Raw genomic sequence first — 19403 nt, 5'->3', positions numbered from 1 at the left:
CAAACGACGAACAAAACTCGCTGCCCCTTGAGGAGGCGGCGACGGGAAGATCCAGGAGTCACCCGCGTCCCGCCCGTTAGTTACCCCTCTTCCCCGCGGTCCCACCCACGTTACCGACTCGAGGGGAGAAACTTGGGACGGCCACACCCCCAACTCCCGCCCCGCAGCCTCTGAATCCTCCCCGTGAAGAAACGACCCAGCCTCCGGGGCCGCGGCCAGGCGGCGAGACTCAACCCTGAACTTAGCTCCCGCTTCCCCGCTCTTCGGCCGCTGAGGAAAGCCCGTGCTGCGTACACCTCAGTCGCGGTCACGCTTGCCTGCTCAAACCCAAGCGGGAAAGAATGCGCCCGCGACCCGCTCCCCCCAGCAGGGCTCTCACGACTTGACCGGCCACAGTCTCTCACGCCTCTTCCCTCATTTCTTCCCCTCAGGCCCCATGGGCCTACCTCGCCCTGGTGCACAAGTTCCGCGCCGCTTCACCTGCCGTCGGCCGGGTTCCTGACGACACCGCCACTGACAAGGCCCCACATAACAGACGCTCAATAAAGTATGTGACGAGGGACCTACCGAGAGAGGCGTCCGAAGGGTCAAAGATAGCCTCTGCCTGAGGGAAAGGTACACTGCGCGGGGCCTCAGCAGCGTCGGCTGGGCGCACCAACAGGTGCAGCGCCTCGGCGCGCGCCCGACTCGGTCCCGCCCCCTCCTGAGAGCGTGTCTCCTCAGCCCCGCCTTTGGTCCTGACTGGTGACGCTCCGGAGGCGGGGCCGTGGCCCGGGGACCGAGGGTGCGGCGCCGTGCGGCTGACGTCAGCGCGCTGGGGCGGGGCAAGGCGTGAGAAGACGCAGACGAGCGTGGGGTCGCGGGCGGGCGGTCCAGTGGCCTCCGCTCCGGGTCCTCTTGGCCGTCCGGTGCCGCCCCCGCGTCCGCTCCGGGCCTGAGCGGCGCGCCGGCGGCCATGGCGCACCGCTGCTTGCTGCTGTGGGGCCGGGGCGCCTGCCGACCCCGCAGGCTGCCCCCGATGCTCGTGCCTGGCGGCCGCGCGGGCTCCACCGAACAGCTCTACCTGCGGACGGTGAGTCCGGCACCCCCGGCCCGCTTCCGGCCCGGCACCGGGCGTCAAGGTCACAGGCCCTGCTCTCGGTGTGGGTCTTCGGGGGGCGTGAAGACAGGTCTTGGGGCGGCGGGGCTACCTTGCGCCCGGGAGGCCTGCGGACCGGAGAGCCCTGGGTGGGAGCCGACGGTGCGGGCTCGGGGGTGGGGCTGTCGCCGCCCGGCGGACACACACTAGTAGATGGGGTCGTTAACGGTGTCCCCCACCCCCACCCCCGAGGGGCGCTGCTCTGTCGCCGTCAGGGCCGGGATCCCGGAGCCGAAGTTGGCCGTGCCCACGGCGGACCCTCTCGGTGCAGATTGAGCGCGCGCGAAGCCCCGGCGGTGGTGGGCGAGCCCGGGGGTCAGCCCAGGAGGTGTTTTCAGATCTTCACGGAAAGGGCGTTCCTGATGTGTCCTCTTCGGAGCCGCCTTCCCTGCCCGGCTGTCGGTCTTCGTCTCTCCCGCTCGGAATGGCCCTGCATGAGGCCTTTTTTCCGGTTTCTGGCATTGCATCCGTTTCCTTGTCTTACTTGCTTTAATCCCTCCTTCTCTTGCCTCTTGTGAGTACTGGACTCAGACCTGTAACAGGCAGGTAGGGATCTGCCCTGTGAGTTTGCAGGGTTTTTGTCAGGAGTCTTCTCTAAAAGGCCTTGATTGGGAGTGAACCTCGAATACCGAGGTGTGAGGAAGTCTCCTGCTTGTGAAGGTGTGTGACACACATTCCCTGGTCCTGCCCTGAAGATCTGGGTGGGGACCCTGGAGCATTACCGTGGATTTTCCTCTAGGTTTGTGCATCCGTTAAGTCTGTTCTCATAATGAGGTTCTGGGGAAAAGATTTCTATGTGTGTTTTCAGGTATAATCCTCAAATGATTAAAACTGACGTTTCACAACTGAAAAATACATCCTCAAACATAAAACCTAATTGTCTAAGTGAGGTGCTCTATACTTAAGTTTTGCAAATTCATGTCTTTTATATGTGCTATTTGAATGGGCTTAAGATTAGATAGAGAAAAAAAATTCATCTGTGGTTCTTTTGTGGAAAATAATCTTATCATTAAATGCAGTCAGAGGTTATTGCTAGAGGTATCGCAGCTCAACACAATTTGAAAAGATCCTAAAGGGGGCTTATTATTCGGCAAACTAATAATGTTTATTTATACTGTGTACCCAGCTCTCCACTTCATTGTCACACAAAGACTTGCTTAGTATGATCATAGCAATATTCTGAAAGCTGCTTACTCTTTTTTTTTTTTAAAGCTGCTTACTCTTAAGTGGCTTTCAGAATAATTGGAAGTAATTTAAATGTGGGTATTGCCACACAGTTTTAAAAGTGCTTTTCCATGTCTTATTACTTTTGATTCTCACAGTAGTATCCTGGGGCACTCATATTCTCCCATGGTAGATGTGTGACTTTGAGGCCTCCAATATCTTGAGATGTATTGAAGATCATCATGTAAAAAATCAGATCTCTAGCTTTACCAAAATTGAAAGTTCTAACACCATTTGCCTGATGAACTCTGGGTCCTCAAGTCCCAGGCTAGGTGTCACTTCCTTGTGACATCCCTGGCTCCCTTACACGTGACCCCTTCCTTCTCTGTGCTGCCTCTCCACGTTTATACTGAAGGGTTTGTATTGTTGCATGTGTGGTACCTTTCTGTCTTTTCTGAGTTTCTTCCGGGCAGTGCTGCTTCTGGTCTTCTGGTGGATTCCCCCTGCTTGGCAGTACCAGGCCTGGAGCAGAAGCTCAGTGACTTATTGGCCTGTCCATCATGGATATCAGGTCATTTCAATGCACACCCTTAAAGGATTTGACATTGGGAAATATTTATTCACATACAACACACTCTTATCCATTATCAATGGTTATTTCTTAGGCTAAGTGTTCTCAGCCATCAGGGAGGGCCCAACACAACAGAAGCTCCAGGTTCTGTCAGACCTGTTGTCACCCAAGAACTGTGTCAGGGTTTCTGTCCTACTTTGCAAGTAATTGTGTGTTGATTTGGCGTTAAATCAGCTCATTCTTTTTTAATTGACATTTTCTAATTCAGATATCATAAAGTCCACTGTTTTAAAGGGTACTGTTCTGTGGCTTCTTGTATATTCACAAGGCGGTGTAACCATCACCCACTATCTGTGGCCAGAACATTTAGAAGAATCCCTGTGACTGTTAGTGGTCACTTCCTGTTTCTCCCCAACTATTCCTCCAGCCCAGGCAACTGCTGACCTACAGTCTCTATTATTGGCCTGTTTCAGATGTTTCATAAATATGGAATCATATAGTATGTGATCTTTTGTGTCTGTTTTTCTTTTTTAACTTAGCATAATGTTTTCAAGATTTGATGGTACCATCTATCTACTTCATTCCTTTTTTATGGCTGAATAAAGTTTCGTTGTGTGCATATACCACATTTTCCCTGTTCATCATCATTTGATGGACATTGGGTTGTTTCCACTTTGGGGCTATTATGAAAAATGATATTATAAACATTCAAGATTTTGAGTAGACATATTTTCATTTCCTTGAGTAGGAGTGAATTTGCTGGATCATGTGGTAACTTAACTCTTCATTTAACATTTTGGAGAATGCCAAACTTTTCCAAAGCACTGCACCCATCCCCCAAGCAGTGCATGAGGGCTCCAATTTCTGCCGATCCTCACCGGCACTTGATATTGTCTCTCTCTCTTTTTTTAAATTATAGCCACATTATTGGGTGTGAAGTGATTTTGTATGGTTTTGTGATATTTTATTTTTCTCATGAGACCATAAAGGAGGCAAATGAGAATGGGTCTAATGCAGATAAGTTTCACTTTAAACACTCTCTCCTGTATGTAAAAGCTTGTCTTCCAAAAAAATGGTGGTGAACTTTTCACTTTGCCAAAGGATAGGATCACTTGAACTTCTTTTTTTTTTTTTTAACTTCTTAACTGTCAGATTCGGTTATATCCCCTTCATTGCCTCTACACCTAAACATTTAATAAGGAGCTTGTTCAATTTGTTTATATTATACTCTAATAAATCTAGGCAGGGCTTCCCTTGTGGCTCAGCTGGTAAAGAATCCTCATGCAATGCGGGAGACCTGGGTTCGATACCTGGGTTTGATCACTGGGTTGGGGAGATCCCCTGGAGAAGGGAAAGGCTACCCACTCCAATATTCTGACCTGGAGAATTCCATGGACAGCCTATGGAGTCGCAAAGAGTCAGACATGACTGAGCGACTTTCACTCCATCATACCTAGGCGGTATTTACAGTTTTTAGTAAATGTGTTACTTAAAGCAGAGATGTATCTATAAAGGGACTTAGCAGGATGACAGTGTATCAAATAGCTTCAGCAAATGCTGCTAATATAAGGACTATCAGATGTTGGACCATGACTTCCTTGTCTTTGAACCCAGGTAAAGTTAGTATTGTGCTCACAAACAGTATCGTTCTGTAATGTCAGATAAATGACCTTGCAGTGTGATAGACCCTGCAGGTGGGGTGGCAGATGTTCATGGGAGTTTGCCTTTTGAATGCTACACATCAAGGAAACAATGCCAAAGCCAATGTGTTGGTAGGGAATTGTACTCAGGCTGCAGCTCTTAATTAGGTGCCTAGGTTGGAGGTGCTCTGGTCTTCTGGGTGAAGTGTGTGTCTCCTAGTTCTCACTGGACTGGAGTAGCCCAAGGCCAGACAACCCTCGTGCTTCCTTCAAGGGGGGCTGTTCTGTGCTAGTCGGTAATCACCTGTTTGAAGGGTAAAATGAAGCTCGTTTTAGACTCACCTTGATGTGACCTTCATGCTTCTCTCTCTTTGTTGTGTTGCAGCTTTATCGATATGCCACGACTCAGGCGAAAACCAGCAGGAATTCCCTTCTGACAGATGTGATTGCTGCTTATCAGAGGCTGTGTTCTCGGCCTCCAAAAGGTAAGTGCTCACATGTGACTGTGACGAAGGACACTGTTACACAGACTCACTCTTGGCCGTCCTCAGCAGGGCAGGTGCAGAGGTGTGGTTTCAGTTGATTCCTAACCACCCACCTCCTCCCTCTCATGTGATCAAAGCCTTGACATTGTGTTGCCTTCAAATGTGGCACCATTGTCAGTAATGACCTGGGCAGGCCAGCAAGACTTCTTCTCAGACTCCTCAGGGTTGTGACTGTACCATCTAGACTGTAATTTACTTCTGCACAAGCAATGCTGTATTTGTAGCTTTTTCTTTTTCATGATGAATCAGCTGCTTTAAAAACAAAGAACGTACGTACACAAAACTTGATAAATTTTAGTTTGAAGATATTAAATTTTTTTTCCTTTTCTAACAGGATTTGAAAAATACTTTCCCAATGGAAAAAATGGAAAAAAAGCTAGTGAACCTAAAGAAGTTATGGGAGAAAAAAAAGGTACTGTTTCAAAAGACTGTGTTTGAACTTACTGTTTTCTCCTGGTTTATGACGTTGCTGATAGTTGTCACTGACCAAGGAACATCTTAGCTTAAGTCAGTTCTGAGCCCCCTGTGTGTGAAGTGCCTGGAGTGTCCCTGGGGGCTCCCCACTCTTTCTTAGTCTCAGGCTTCCTCACAGCACTGTGTTTAGTAACTGATCAGCTGCCGTAATGCATTTTGCAATGAGTTCATTAAATAACATTGACGGAGACATTGTTGAGAGATTCAGATGCTGCTATGGACATACTCTATCTGTTAACAGAACCCAAGCCAGCTGCTGCCTCGCGTCCTTCTGGAGGAGTTGGTGGCGGTGGAAAACGAGGTGGCAAGAAGGATGACTCTCACTGGTGGTCCAGGTTCCAGAAGGTTCGGTTTGTGGCTTTGGCCCTTGCCAGCCCCTGGAAAGGCTGAGTGGTGCTCACGGCCCTGGGAGGGTTCACGCCCCCACACAGCAGAGACTGCATTGTCTCGTCTCACCCTTCATACAAACGTCTGCTTCCTTGCTCAGGGTGACATCCCATGGGATGACAAGGAATTCAGGATGTACTTTCTCTGGACCGCCCTGTTTTGGGGAGGATTCCTGTTTTACTTCCTGTTCAAGAGCTCCGGGAGAGAAATCACATGGAAGGACTTTGCCAACAACTATCTTTCCAAGGGAGTAGTAAGTATCGTGTGGGCCACAGGCTGCAGGGATCAAAGGGTGAGTTCAGGTTAGGCCAATAAAGTGATAAACAGCCAGCATGTTGCCAGACTTGTTTGTCATCAAGTCTTGTATTGGATATTTCTAATGCTGGAAAGTATAGCAGCCAAGGAACCTGTGAGTTTTGACCCAGCAGTTTCCAGACTGACCATGAACCCCCTGTATCGCTCGCCCTGGAGAGCCTAGTTCTGGAGCCGCTGCTCCTGACGTGCTCTGGCGCTTCGTCTGTTCGGTCCTCTCCCTCCTGCCATCAGCTGCCTTGGTTCCCTCCCTGGCCAGCCCCTCTGGGCTCCAGCACAGCATCACTGCTGTGACCTTCTGTACTCCTGGAAGTGGGTGAATAAGTGAATCAGGTTTTACTGCGAGAGCGGATGGACTCTGAATGAGGCCCCAGGCAGGAGCTCTGCCTCCGGGCTGGGTCTTTGCCAGTTAGACCCTGTTTTGGCTCATTTAAGATGCAGTGGGCTATAAGGCACATATTTTACATGTGACTTAGACTGAGTGGACTGCCAGTGACACTGTGACATCTTGTCAGCTGTCATGTACATTCCGTGTCTGAGAGGTTAAAATACGGAAAATGTCCATCTCAGAAGTGAGGAAACAAAGTGATAGTAAGAGAAGCAGGATTCAGCCAATCTGAGCCTTGGGGAAATGAGTTAACCTCTCATTAGTGATGATTTTTTAATCCATGAAATGAGTAAAATAAGGATATTAATATTTAAAAAATATAAAGAACCTAAAATTAGTTTTAAAGATTGTCTAATAAGGTGAGGACGGACAGAATGGAAACAGTCTTTCAGATTTTGAAGCAGGTGTCTCGCTCATGAAAGTGAGGCTCTCAGGTTTGTAATTCCCGGGTGTCGTGGAGAGCCTGCACTCTGAGCAGTGACTTCTGTCCTCTGAGCGTGGGGACAGGCCCCAGGGAGGGTTCTCTGTCGTCAAGTCTCCTCCTGACCAGCTGGTTCTCTGCAGTCAGTCTGCTGTTGACCCAGCAGGTTTAAGGGGGACAGAGTCCTCTAGTAAGTGCTTTTCAGATAGTGTGCCCCTGTTCTGACTCTTCCTGGGGTCTCCCAGGCTCCCTTACTTTGCATCCTGGGCTGATACCTTCCAGACTCCCTGCCAGAGTGGACTTGATGGCAGCAGGGAGCGGGCCCCCACTGAAGGCGCTCAGCTCCCAGCAGCCTGAGGCCTCGGGATGAGGTGAACAAGTGACCAAAGAGTCCATAGAGTTAGGAGGGTCCTGGGAAACAAGGTCAAACCATCTCAAACCTCAGAGGGGCAAATTTAGGAAGTTTTGTAATGGCAAGTGAGGACATAGAGCAGTGGGAGTGTTTTAGAGAACGTTTGGCAGGAGCATGAGTCAGAGAGCAGTGTGCAGCCTCCAGCAGAGCTGAGGGCATTCGCGCCCTGCAGCCCAGCCGGCTGTGTTCACTACAGGCACGCACCCCAGCGAGTCCGGGAGACAGGCCCAGGCATGATGCGTAGCAGCGTCCACAGTAGCATTGTTGGTGTTGGGGGAGTGTTGGGAACAGTCTGAAGGTCTTTGAACAGAACGCATGAATAACTTGGGGTGTGCTTATAAAATGGGGTCCGTGCAGAACTGACATGTCAGCAAGGAAGGGTGTTAGAAATATAGCGATAGGAAAAAAAGTTGTAGAAAAACATGCCAGATGAGATCATTTGTAAAGTTTAAAAACAGGCAGAAGTGAATGTCTGTGTAGGGTTATGTCTTTGTGGCCCAGGACCAGGCCGTGCTTTGGGGTGGCCAGCACCAGTGCACAGTGGCCCCCCCCAGGGTGTGGGGCATGACTGGGGGCTTCAGCTGGTTTGTGATGTTTTGTTTCTCAAGCTGGAGGGGAAAACACAGGGTGTCTTTACATTATTCATCATTTTTCTTTATGTATCTGAAATAACATGCATTTCAGATGAGCTTAAAAGAATGTCTCAAGTCTTTCTGTAAATTTATGTTTGAATATTTCTTTAAAATTCCAGGTAGACAGACTGGAAGTTGTCAACAAGCGATTTGTTCGAGTGACTTTTACACCAGGAAAAACTCCTGTTGATGGAGTAAGTGATGTTATTAAGTGATATGAACTAGCTGTAATTAAGTTCTCATATTTAAAATTGAAAAGCCAGTGTTCCCTCACACTGGCTACGTCAGAGCTGGGCAGCAGAGCAGCTGTGATCTGCACTAACAGTGACAGTGTGACCCTTGTGTCCATCACATGTGCAAGAATTGGGTCAGTGGTTTGGATTTGGTGATCACATTGGCTATACATTTAGGAACCAGTGAGTAAAACCTGGTTTTCAGTATTCCAGTATCTATGGTTTTTCAAGACTGAGAACAATTGGTTAAGAAGAAAAATCCGAACTGCTTATGTCTTGAGACAGCTTTTGTCAAATCAGTTTAAGAAATGTTCTGGAAAAAAAAGCGTTCTGATCATATGTCTCCCAACTGTTTTGCGATGTTAATTTCTATTTCTGTTCTTATTGTTTAAAAATATTTGTATTCCTTGTCCAACCAGTTTGAGCTCTGTTCCAGAGACACCAGGTTGAGTTGAGGGGATTATTGGTGAGGAACAGGTGAGGTTCCTGGTGATCCCCAGGCCCAGCCCCAGTCCTGGGCATCCTACGATCTTCTGGCTCACCCAGGGCCAGAGCCCATCCAGACACTGAGGAGTATCATTGCAGCTGCACCCTGGTGTGGGACCAGACAGCTGAGAAGTCCTGGGGAAAGGATGCTTGTTTATGAAAAGGGTTGTCTTTTCAAGTAGAGTTTTTGTGTTTCTGAGTTTATAGTATTAGGACCATAGAGGAGTGCTGGAACTATAGAAATAGTTATTGGCCAAGGATTCTCACTGAGTAAAGCTTAGTCACTCTGGTTGTTAAAGACTGGTTGTTAAACCAGTCTTGAGTTAATCTTAATTTCATTGTTGGGTTTTTTAGTTTGTAAATTTGCAGTATTTCTGGAAAATTCTTAGGAAGTTAAACCCTTTGTTTCCTGTTCGTTTCCCTAACAAAATTAGGACATTTCGCTTTCCTGTCTTTACAGCAGTACGTCTGGTTCAATATTGGCAGTGTGGACACCTTTGAGCGGAACCTGGAGACTCTGCAGCAGGAACTGGGCATAGAAGGGGAGAACCGGGTCCCTGTGGTCTACATTGCTGAGAGCGACGGGTGAGCCTTGGGCAGTGGACTTGGGAGGCTGCTGGCGTGCCCCGGGCTCACGGTGTATTCTGTCACCAGGGGGCAGCACATTGCACTTTGTATTCTCTCAATCTGGCCTGAGTTCTTTGCAGCCATTAGTAACTTACTAGTTTTTGCTAGACACTGGTTGGTTTTTTGCATGTTGATATTTATCTTGGTTAAGCAGTGGTGTGGGGGTCCATGTCCAATACATTGACCTTGAGTAGGATTTTAGCATAAAAAGCCCTTTTGTGTTAAAGAGTGGCATGCCTACCTTTTAAGTGTCCTTTATGTTTATATTTCACAGAATTTTCAGGATTTTTAAGTAATGCTTCTTCCTCTTTGGTCAGAGCTGCTTCTTCCCTTACAGGTTATTTGTCTTTAGAAAGACCAGCTCTGGGCCTTGAGGAAGGGCTTGTTGATTTCAGGGGTTGCCTGTCTTTGGTTTTACTTGGGAATGTATGGCCTTTGAGTTCTGCCCACAGATGCCCAGGTGGATCTCAAGGCAGTGACCCATTTGCATTAAATGCAGAACACATACCTTGATTAAGAGTTTGGGAGTGAAAGTAGAAATAAAGCTTGATTTTCTTCTACATGTAAAACAGCATGTTAACGGAGCTGATGGTCTTACTCAGCTCTGGGGACTCTTGAGTCATGGTTTGTATAGCCCTACAATCTCCCTGCGGTATTTAGGTCCCACCAGCTGTCAAAGTTGTTTCACACTTGGGGTAATGTGTGCCTCAGTCCCTGAGGTTATCATACAGTTACTTAACTTTACAAGCTGGTGCTAAAACATTACCTAGAGTCTTATTGCATGTTCTTTAAACCTTTATTGTCAGTGCATTGTTTTTTTTTTTCTCTAGAAGTAAACCAAAGGGAAGACACCCCTGCAGAAATAGTTGATCCATTCCAGTAAGAGAACTGGAATGTCTACCCAGGCTAATACCAGAATTGTATTAAATTTATTAAGTCAACAAATTTCTTTGAAACTCATATGTAGTGACAGTAGGTCATGGGTCTAGCCTGTGTGTGTACTGGTTCTCGGGTGGGAGTGATGCAGCCCTGGAGAGTGTATGCGTTAGGAGCAGGTCTTCCTTTGGTCTTACTTTCTGAGTGTCTGCTTCAGTGACACTGATGCACGCAGACTCCCTTGTGCCTCAGGTGAGGTGTTGGGGTACCTGGCTGCCCAGGTAGAGCGTGTGCATGTTCTGCCGAGGCAGGTCCCTGGCAGGGTGGTCTGAGCGGGCTCCCTCTGAGTTTCGCTGTCATGTGTCTGCAGCTCCTTCCTCCTGAGCATGCTGCCCACTGTACTCATCATCGCCTTCCTGCTCTATACCATCCGGAGGGGCCCAGCCGGGATCGGCCGCACAGGCCGGGGCATGGGTGGACTCTTCAGTGTCGGAGAGACCACCGCCAAGGTCCTCAAGGATGAGATCGACGTGAAGTTTAAAGACGTGGCTGGCTGCGAGGAGGCCAAGCTGGAGATCATGGAATTTGTGAATTTCCTGAAAAATCCAAAGCAGTATCAAGACTTGGGAGCAAAAATCCCAAAGGTAAATGAACATTCAGAAGTCAGTTTTCAGCTTATTAACCCTAAATCTTTTGAAGTGTTTCTTGATCTCTGAGGTTATAATTTTATGAAGTTTGATTACTTCCACAGTAGCTGCTCTTCTCTCCTTCCTTTATAGTAACCTGCTAGTCTTTGTTTAACTCCTGAGTCTTTTCAGTCAACTGTCCCTCGTGAATGTGTCTCCTTGCAAATAGTGTGTCTCTTCCTCCAGGGATGTGTGTCCCCTCCCCTCGTTGTTCTGCTTTCTCCCCGCAGTGTGACTGGATGCCGTGTCTTAGCACTGTAGTCCCGGGCAGGCTGCCTCTGCTCTGGCCCTGCCATCCCTCCCCCAGCAGCTTGAGTGGACTGTCTGCCTGGTCTGGCACTCACATTCCAGGCGAGGGGCTCCATAGGGTGCAGACCTCCCTGCCCCTGCCCTCTTCCACCACCACCTACTGCTGGTCTCTGGCAGCCTTGCCCATCCCTGCTCCCAGGACCAGGCTCAGGCATTAAGTAATAAAGAGAAAATGTTTAATTAAGGTTTTAAAAAACTCGTTAATAAAGTCACATGAGGGAGTCTTTTCTAAAGGGAATCATCACTTCCTTGATTTTATGTCCTGCCTTCATGGATGAAAAGTTACATTTTACAGTTTTATAATTTGTACTTACTTAAGTATATGTTCACATCATACTTAAGCATTTCCACGACTTAAGTGGTTATAGTGTTTGAGCAAACACATATTTTTCTTTTTAAGTTCTTCATTAATTATTAGATATTTACTTCATCTGTGAAATTTTAAAGGAAAGGAAATAAGCAAAATGTAAACTGGAAGTGTAATATTTGAAGTTAACCAGGTGGTTTTTTTAGTATTGCTAGATTCCCAGCTTAAATCACCGCATATAAAGACACACTGTTAGGTCTAAAAAGCAACACTAAAAATCTTAAAAAGTAAGGGAAGTATTTCACATTCTTGCCAGGTTTTTTAAAACAAAGTAGTTTCTAATAATCTTTTCCTTTCTCTTTTTATTAATAAAAGCATTTTATCTTTGTTTACATGTTTAAGAAATATTTAGGATATGTCACTAAAATTTATTGATAGATTATACCTTGAAATTATTTATGGATATGCAGTTTATTTTTCTGAAATTGTAGTTTGGTGTACTTTCCCTTTTTTCATCTGAAGGGTGCCATTCTCACTGGTCCTCCGGGCACTGGGAAGACACTGCTGGCTAAGGCCACGGCTGGAGAAGCCAATGTCCCTTTCATCACCGTTAGCGGGTCTGAGTTCTTGGAGATGTTTGTTGGTGTGGGCCCAGCTAGAGTAAGTCTCACCTCTCGCTATGTTAACTCAGCAGGTTGGAAGGTGGGCGTGGGACCCCTGCCACAGTGGGTCTGGGGTATCGCCCACCTTGGGGCGATGGCTGGGTGGGCTTGAGGTGTCACACCTTTGCTGTGTGCCTGCATGGCTGGGTCTGTGAGTGACTGTTATAAAGTCTACAGCTCTACCCTGTTCCCTCTTAGTAGGACAGAGGTGTGTAGCATCAGTTTGTTGGTGTTCGTGCTTCTTACACAACAATTGACGAGATTTTAGAAATACTTGCTTACCTTACATCGGTTTCACACCATTTGCGACATGACTTCTTTGCTGCTTGCACCTTTTAACATCTGTGCTGTACAGTGCTGTACACAGATGGACTTCCTGGGGGCAGGAAGATTGGTGTCTGTTTTATTAGGATAATACTACTCACTCGTTAAGTGACCCCAGTGCTTGCATTTTCATCCAGGTCCGTGACTTATTCGCCCTTGCTCGGAAGAACGCCCCTTGCATCCTCTTCATCGATGAAATAGATGCGGTGGGAAGGAAGAGAGGCAGGGGCAACTTCGGCGGGCAGAGTGAGCAGGAGAACACGCTCAACCAGCTGCTTGTGGAGATGGATGGTGAGTGCTCTGTGTCTGTCCTATGAGACCTATGTCTGTCCTGTGCTTTCCAGTTGTTCTTCCTGTGTCTAAAATGAGAGTCCTGTGCTGGTAATTTGTCTTTAAGTAGTTGATCATTAAATCTCTAGGTGTTAGGTATGATGTTAAGGGCAAAATGAATAGTAGGAAAAATCATTTAAATTTGTGACTTAAAAAAACCACTAGATAATGGGAAAAAAGCAGTGATGTATCTGGTGCTCATACATTCTTGACTGAGACATGTTATCTTCCTCCTCACAGCATGTAACAGCAGTGATGCCTTTGTCTGTCTCCAGGATTCAACACAACCACCAATGTGGTCATCTTGGCGGGCACCAATCGACCAGATATCCTAGACCCAGCTCTGATGAGGCCGGGCCGCTTCGACAGGCAGATCTTCATTGGTGAGATGGCTTTCTTGCCCTGGGTTCAGGCCAGTTCTCACAAGGAGAGGTTGCAGCAGTTTCATTATGATTTTTTCCTTCCTTAAAAATAATTTCTCAAGGACCGCCGGACATTAAGGGAAGAGCTTCTATTTTCAAAGTTCACCTCCGACCTCTGAAGCTGGATAGTGCCCTGGAAAAGGAGAAGCTGGCGAGGAAGCTCGCGTCCTTGACCCCGGGGTTTTCAGGTGGGTGAGCTCGACCCTAGGTTCTGTCTAGAGGACGCGACCCTTCCTTTCTCGTTCCCTCTGTCCATCCTTGCAGATTCAGCATGAAGCAGGAGGGACCACCTGCAGCCGGAGAAGAGTGTATTCATGGGCACAGGTGCCTCAGAGTTCCAGGGGCCTGGCTACTTAAAATTTTTTGTTGAGCACATATATTGTGTTGTGGCTTGTTTGTGTTGCCATATACTTTCTCTGAGAAGTTAATTTACAGAGAACTAAGCATTAATTGGTGGGCATTTTAAAGCACAGTCTTAGCTTGCTTTCATCATATGGTCTGTGGAGATAGATTACTGCCCAAGGGTGTCTGTCCACTGCTGGTCTTGCAGTGTGCTTGAGGGGCCAGGGTTGTGCTGGGCAGGCCTGGGCACTGGAACCTGCTGGTGGTGGGGACCTGGTCTGGTCTGTCTTCAAAACTGGCCCGTGAGCTCGGGTGTATCTGGTGGAGAGCTGGTGTGTTCTTTTACAGGAGCCGATGTTGCCAACGTGTGCAACGAAGCTGCTTTGATTGCCGCAAGACACCTTTCAGATTCCATAAACCAGAAACACTTCGAACAAGCAATTGAACGAGTGATTGGCGGTAAGGCAGCTGGTGGACCGCACATCCAAGGGTTGACGGCGTGACTCTGAAGCCAGGGAGTATGTCCAGCCAGGCCTGGAGCTCACAGGCACCTTGGAGTGTCTGCACAGAGGCTTCCATGTCAGATGGGTCTGAGACAGGCTGCAGGCAGGGAGAGGTTTTCCCCTCAATCATAGCAGTCTAGTTGTTTTCTTTTAAAAAGCACTCATAGCCTTTCTGTTTTCCAAAAATTTCATCGCGTGAGTCTAATGTGCTCTGAGTGAAACATAGGTGATGGATAAACAGCTGTAAAACCAGTTAGACTGGGAAGGCCTGTGATGTGTGTTCTTTGTGAGGCCCTGAGTGGTGGTGTCTGAGCCTCTCTTGATGATGTTGTCGCTAAAGCAGCAGGCTTTGTTTTCTGTTCTGTATGTCAGGCTTAGAGAAGAAAACCCAGGTCTTACAGCCCGAGGAGAAGAAGACAGTGGCATACCACGAGGCAGGCCACGCAGTTGCCGGTTGGTACCTGGAGCACGCGGACCCCCTCCTGAAGGTGAGTGGCTGGGGGGGACGTAGCGGGAACGTCTGCCAATGGCACTGGGGGGATGCATCACACATGGATGAGTTACAAAGTTTGGAAAGAAAAGTGTTTGGAAGCTGGAGGGATTCACTCCAGTGGGTCAGGTTGGCAGGGGAGCAGCCCTACTGTCAGGCCTGGGCATTCGCAGACGGGTTTTGTAAGAGACAGAAGCACTGTGTAGGAGTCACTTGGGGTGAGGTTATCCCGAGAGGAAATGCTCTCCTGGACCAGCTGCCCGCCCAGCTGCCTGGCTGAGGCCATGGGGTTGCCCGGCCATGGTGCTCTGCTCACCAGTGAGTTTGTCGGCTCCAGCGGCCAGGTGGTCAGTGCTGCTGTTCCCTCGCCAGGTGTCCATCATCCCACGGGGCAAAGGGCTGGGCTATGCTCAGTACCTGCCCCGGGAGCAGTACCTCTACACCCGGGAGCAGCTCCTGGACCGCATGTGCATGACCCTGGGCGGCCGTGTGTCCGAGGAGATCTTCTTTGGCAGGATCACTACTGGTGCCCAGGATGACTTGCGCAAAGTGACCCAGAGTGCCTACGCCCAGGTGAGAGGATGGGTGGGCTGCCTCCTCGCCGCCATGCAGGCTCCGAGGCAGCCCTGGCTCCACTGGCCTAGGCTGACCAGGCGAGAGTTCCTCCCTCAGAGAGGTTCAGTGTAAGGTGATCAAAACTTAGGAATAGAAACTTACATTTTGGTCACTCAGTATTTTGGATTTACTGAGAGTGTGTGAAGCATGTCTGCAGCGTTTAAGTCTAGTTTCAAACCTGCAGGACCCCACGTGGACTCCCCTTAAGCTGGGAGCAGTCACCCCGTGCACCCACCCCACCCACACCCTATTTGCCTCCATTCCCAGAAATGGTCAGGGTGCTCTCAGAGCTCGGTATCAGTGACTTTGGGAACTCCTCAACTGTGATTTTTTTTTTCATTTTCCTGTGTTCTAGCACCTCATCTAAGTTTTCCCAACTCTGACTTCTGTTGTTATTTCATATTTTCCTCACATTCCTGATTTTGGTTAGTCTTTTCTGAAGTTGGGTCACAGTTTTCATCTGTTTGTGGACGTCCCTGCATCCCACTTTCTTTATCTGCATGAAGTTTGTTTTCCTGATCTTTTAGGAAGAAGGTGGATTAAGACAGTGTTTCTAGTTTCCTGGTTTTAGAGTATCTTTTTATGTTGTTTTCATGAACTTTTGAAAAATGTGCTTCCTGCTTTCTGAGCTGTTGCTGCTCCCCTCTCTTACCTGCGCCTCCTCTTTTCTAGTCAGTTTGGATTTTACTTCTGGACGTTTCTTTTTAAGGTGGGGCTCTGTGTGGTTACTATGGGGGTCTCTCTACAGCCCAGCCAGGCCCCAGGGACTCAGAGTGCAGGCACCCCCCTGGGTTCCTGGAGCAGCCCAGGTGACACAGGAGCAGCCTCTGGGTGCCCAAGGTCGTGGCTTCCATCTGTCCTAGGCTCTGGCTCCTCCTGCCGCCCCTTGTGCAGAGTGATCTCACGCACGTGTCGTGACTGCTGGGGTCTGTCCCCACCTGTTTGCTGCCTGTCTTGGCTGTAGATATTGTCTGCTGGTTTCTGGTCTTGTCCCCACTGCCCCGTCTATGCAGAACACCTGCTCTACTTGGCCGACTCAAGGCTTCCATGTCATTTTGCTGGGTTGAAGAGTAGTTCTGCAGTAAAGTGTGTGCATTCAGCGTCCATGTTGCCCTGTTGACATTTTATAAAACCCATGAGCCTGTGAGCAGAAATGGATGCCCACCACTGGCCACGCCTTCTTCTTTAGATTGTTCAGTTTGGCATGAACGAGAAGGTTGGGCAGATCTCCTTTGACCTCCCACGTCAGGGGGACATGGTGTTGGAGAAGCCTTACAGCGAGGCCACCGCCAGACTCATAGATGACGAAGTACGAATCCTTATCAACGATGCTTACAAGAGGACAGTGGCCCTCCTCACAGAGAAGAAAGCTGACGTGGAGAAGGTAGGTGCCGACTATGGGAACACTCCTCTGCATGGTTTGCAGAGGCCGTTGAGGGTGATTGGTTGGCTGTTTTGCAGATGGCATCATTCCCCCTGTGCCCGCTGATCCCAGTTCCTCCCTCCGTCCTGATGCTCCGTTGGTGGGGATGATGGGGAGCAGAGGCGGGCGTGATCTTGGCCCCTGCCTCATGAGAACTTGAATGCGGGATTAATGAAGTTGGCTCATAGTACCAGACACACAGCTGAATCTGCATTCACCTTGCCAGGTGCTTCCAGGTGCAGGCCTGCTGGCCTGGTGGGGTTCCCCATTGCTTTTCCCCTCTGGAGCAACGGGGATATTAGTTGCCTAGTAGGGACTGAACCCGGGTCCTCAGCATTGAGAGTTGAAGAGTCTGTGTCTCATAGAGTTAGAGACAAACATGTGGATAAAACGACAGGACATCTGGGATTTTCTCCAAAATAATCCAGGGAGCAGGTGGAACAAAAATGATCTTGAACAGTGGTTACATGGGGTTGCATGGGGTTAGTTATCCTTTTTTTCTATGTATTTTTGATACATATTTGAAATGATCCATAATAAAGTTTAAAAAAACTGTAAAAATAGAAGAAAATTGCTTTATTGTTTAGAATCTTTAAAAACAGCATTTAATATAAACTACACATGTGATGAGTTTCCAAGTTGGGAGTCACCTGAGGAACTGCGTCTACTAGGAGGTCCATTTACAGTTTAACTGGCTTCGTTTCTTGGTGACAGAGGCTCTCGTGACCTGTTTCCTGCCCGTGGACACCATCGCTTACCTCCCCTCTTGTAGTTGGTGGGCCCCCTTTTTCTGTGGCCATGTGTCCTGTCACATTTACAGTTCAGCCACACAGGGACCAGAACCTGGAGATGCATGTTTGTGTCTGTCTCTTTTTTGTCAGCCTCCCTTTAAAATCCACCATTTCTGTCCTTTGCTCGTCCCCACCCCCCACTTGTGTCACTTCTTCCTGTAGCCTCCCCAGAGCTCGTGCTCTGGGGGCCACGGGGAGCTCTTGCCTCCTTTGGAAGTGGGTGGGGCCCAGGGACACAGCTTCTTGCTCTTCCTCTGGGTTGTCCCTCCTTGACACGTGTGCAGAGCTCCTTCCCCACCCTATGTCCCCAGCAGGGCACAGAGTCACACCACATTGCATGCCGCCCTACCCTTTCCTGGGGACATGTGTTTTCCAGGACTTTTATACTTCTTATTAAAAGTTAGTGAGGGTGTAGAGCTATTTTAATAAGATCTTCTTATTAAAACTTAGAGTGAAGTTCTTGAAGCCCTGTTTTGAAAGGGGGTTGGTTGTAAATAAAAGGTTAGCTTGGAGCGATGGCGCTGGGTGGCTGTATTTAATCACAGGTGTTCACGTTCCAGGTTGCTCTGCTGCTGTTAGAAAAAGAAGTGTTAGACAAGAATGACATGGTGGAACTTCTGGGCCCCAGGCCATTTGCGGAGAAGTCTACGTATGAGGAGTTTGTGGAAGGTACCGGCAGCCTGGACGAGGACACCTCGCTCCCCGAGGGCCTGAAGGACTGGAACAGGGAACGCGAGGGCTCGGAGGAGCCCGCGGGCGAGAAGGTGACCAGCCAGGTCCAGGGTGCCGGCCCTGCGTAGCTCCTGGTGCTGTACCCTCAGAGCCGCCCCAGGGGCACGGCAGGAAGGGGTGCTTCGTCCTTGGCCTCGGAGGTCACAGGGGCGGGAGTGCGTCCCCAGCCTCCAGTCTCCTGTACCCTCACGTGGGGGTGTGCTCACCATTACCCGCCCTTCACTCCCACCTCCCTCAGAGTCTCCCTCTGTGATGGGCTGTGAAATTAAGAGTATTTCTACTTGATTTAATATTTTAAAGACAGAACCCAAGCTACATGCTGCTGTTCTGTGATGGAGTGGTTTTCTAGGAGAGCTGTGTAACATATTTAAAAATATGAATGTATTGTGTAAATACGGCTTCTTTATGTCACAAATAAAGTGTAAATGCTGCGTTTTTCCTTCTGAACACACAAGGGTCACTGGTGCTGCTTGGGAGACATCCCTTCAGAAAACACAATGAAAAGGAACTGAATGACATCCACGTTTAGTCTCAGACTGGCGGTTCTCTTCCACTCCAATGAGACTCTCAGTGACGCTGCGACTTGTCCACCCTGAAGGGTGAACTCGGTGTGAGGCGTGCGATGGCATCAGGGCACACACTTGCTGAGCCAGTCACGACCCAGCCTCAGTCCCCACTGTGGGTCTCCAGTAGACGTGTGACCACCACAGCGGGCTGAACAGCGGAGAGAGTGTGGCCTCTGGGCTGGAGAGCCCTATGTCTTCATGAGGTCACCTTCGCTGTTAGAAGGGTTGACATGCTGCTGCGTCACCAGAGAAATCAGAGCTTTCAGGGTCACAAACTGAGGTCAGAACCAGGCAGAGCCCCAGGAGGACGTCAGTCTCCAGTGCCTCCTCTGGACTTGGAGACCCCCCCACATCTTTGTGTTTTTATTCTTCTTAGCACCTTCCTTTCGTGCTGTCCTGACTTGGTTGTATGTTCTTAATGCAGGGGAATGCATTGTGAGGCTGACTTGTCTGACCTCAGGCATCCCTGGAGGGCGCTGGACCAATGGGGGTGGCCCAGGCGGCCCCCTTGTCCTGGGATGGTTCTCCAAGACTCTGGCTCACCAGGCCACAGCAGCACCAGCAGCATCCTGGGAGCCAGGGCCGCGGGTACCGA

General features: G+C 48.9%; 2 protein-coding genes across 7 annotated transcripts in view; one reads left to right on the top strand and one right to left on the bottom strand.

The window, feature by feature from the left end:
• Positions 1–957, bottom strand: part of PRELID3A (PRELI domain containing 3A) — a 64553-nt gene extending 63596 nt beyond the window's left edge. For all 4 annotated transcript variants that reach the window (XM_043889487.1, XM_043889490.1, XM_043889491.1 and 1 more), the window contains exon 1: positions 568–957. In XM_043889487.1, coding sequence (XP_043745422.1) covers positions 568–957 — 390 coding nt within the window. The remainder of the gene's footprint in view (positions 1–567) is intronic.
• Positions 940–18689, top strand: AFG3L2 (AFG3 like matrix AAA peptidase subunit 2). Of its 3 annotated transcripts, none has more exons than XM_043889483.1 (17): positions 940–1072; positions 4899–4998; positions 5393–5470; positions 5774–5877; positions 6020–6172; positions 8204–8278; positions 9267–9388; positions 10677–10950; positions 12131–12268; positions 12732–12885; positions 13200–13307; positions 13409–13534; positions 14037–14147; positions 14564–14679; positions 15054–15254; positions 16486–16680; positions 18071–18689. In XM_043889483.1, the coding sequence occupies exons 1-17, from the start codon at positions 956–958 to the stop codon at positions 18308–18310; spliced, it is 2412 nt and encodes an 803-aa protein (XP_043745418.1). In that variant the 5' UTR covers positions 940–955; the 3' UTR covers positions 18311–18689. The 3 variants fall into 3 exon arrangements, with proteins under 3 accessions (XP_043745418.1, XP_043745417.1, XP_043745419.1); XM_043889482.1 differs by having other exon boundaries at positions 9264–9388; XM_043889484.1 differs by lacking the exons at positions 940–1072; positions 4899–4998 and having other exon boundaries at positions 5416–5469; positions 5772–5877; positions 9264–9388.
• The last annotated feature ends 714 nt before the right edge of the window (positions 18690–19403 follow it).

This window comes from Cervus elaphus, chromosome 27 (genome assembly GCF_910594005.1).
Source record: "Cervus elaphus chromosome 27, mCerEla1.1, whole genome shotgun sequence".
Classification (NCBI taxonomy): Eukaryota; Metazoa; Chordata; class Mammalia; order Artiodactyla; family Cervidae; genus Cervus; species Cervus elaphus.
The sequence above is the reverse complement of the archived record's forward strand: the minus strand, read 5'-3'. Positions and strand labels throughout refer to the sequence as shown.

Excerpts from the sequence above, each read along its gene's own strand:
- AFG3L2 (XM_043889482.1), top strand. The coding sequence starts at position 956 with ATGGCGCACCGCTGCTTGCTGCTGTGGGGCCGGGGCGCCTGCCGACCC. Across the intron at positions 4,999-5,392 it reads GTGTTCTCGGCCTCCAAAAG|GATTTGAAAAATACTTTCCC; the intron begins GTAAGTGCTCAC and ends CTTTTCTAACAG. Across the intron at positions 14,680-15,053 it reads ACGCGGACCCCCTCCTGAAG|GTGTCCATCATCCCACGGGG; the intron begins GTGAGTGGCTGG and ends TTCCCTCGCCAG.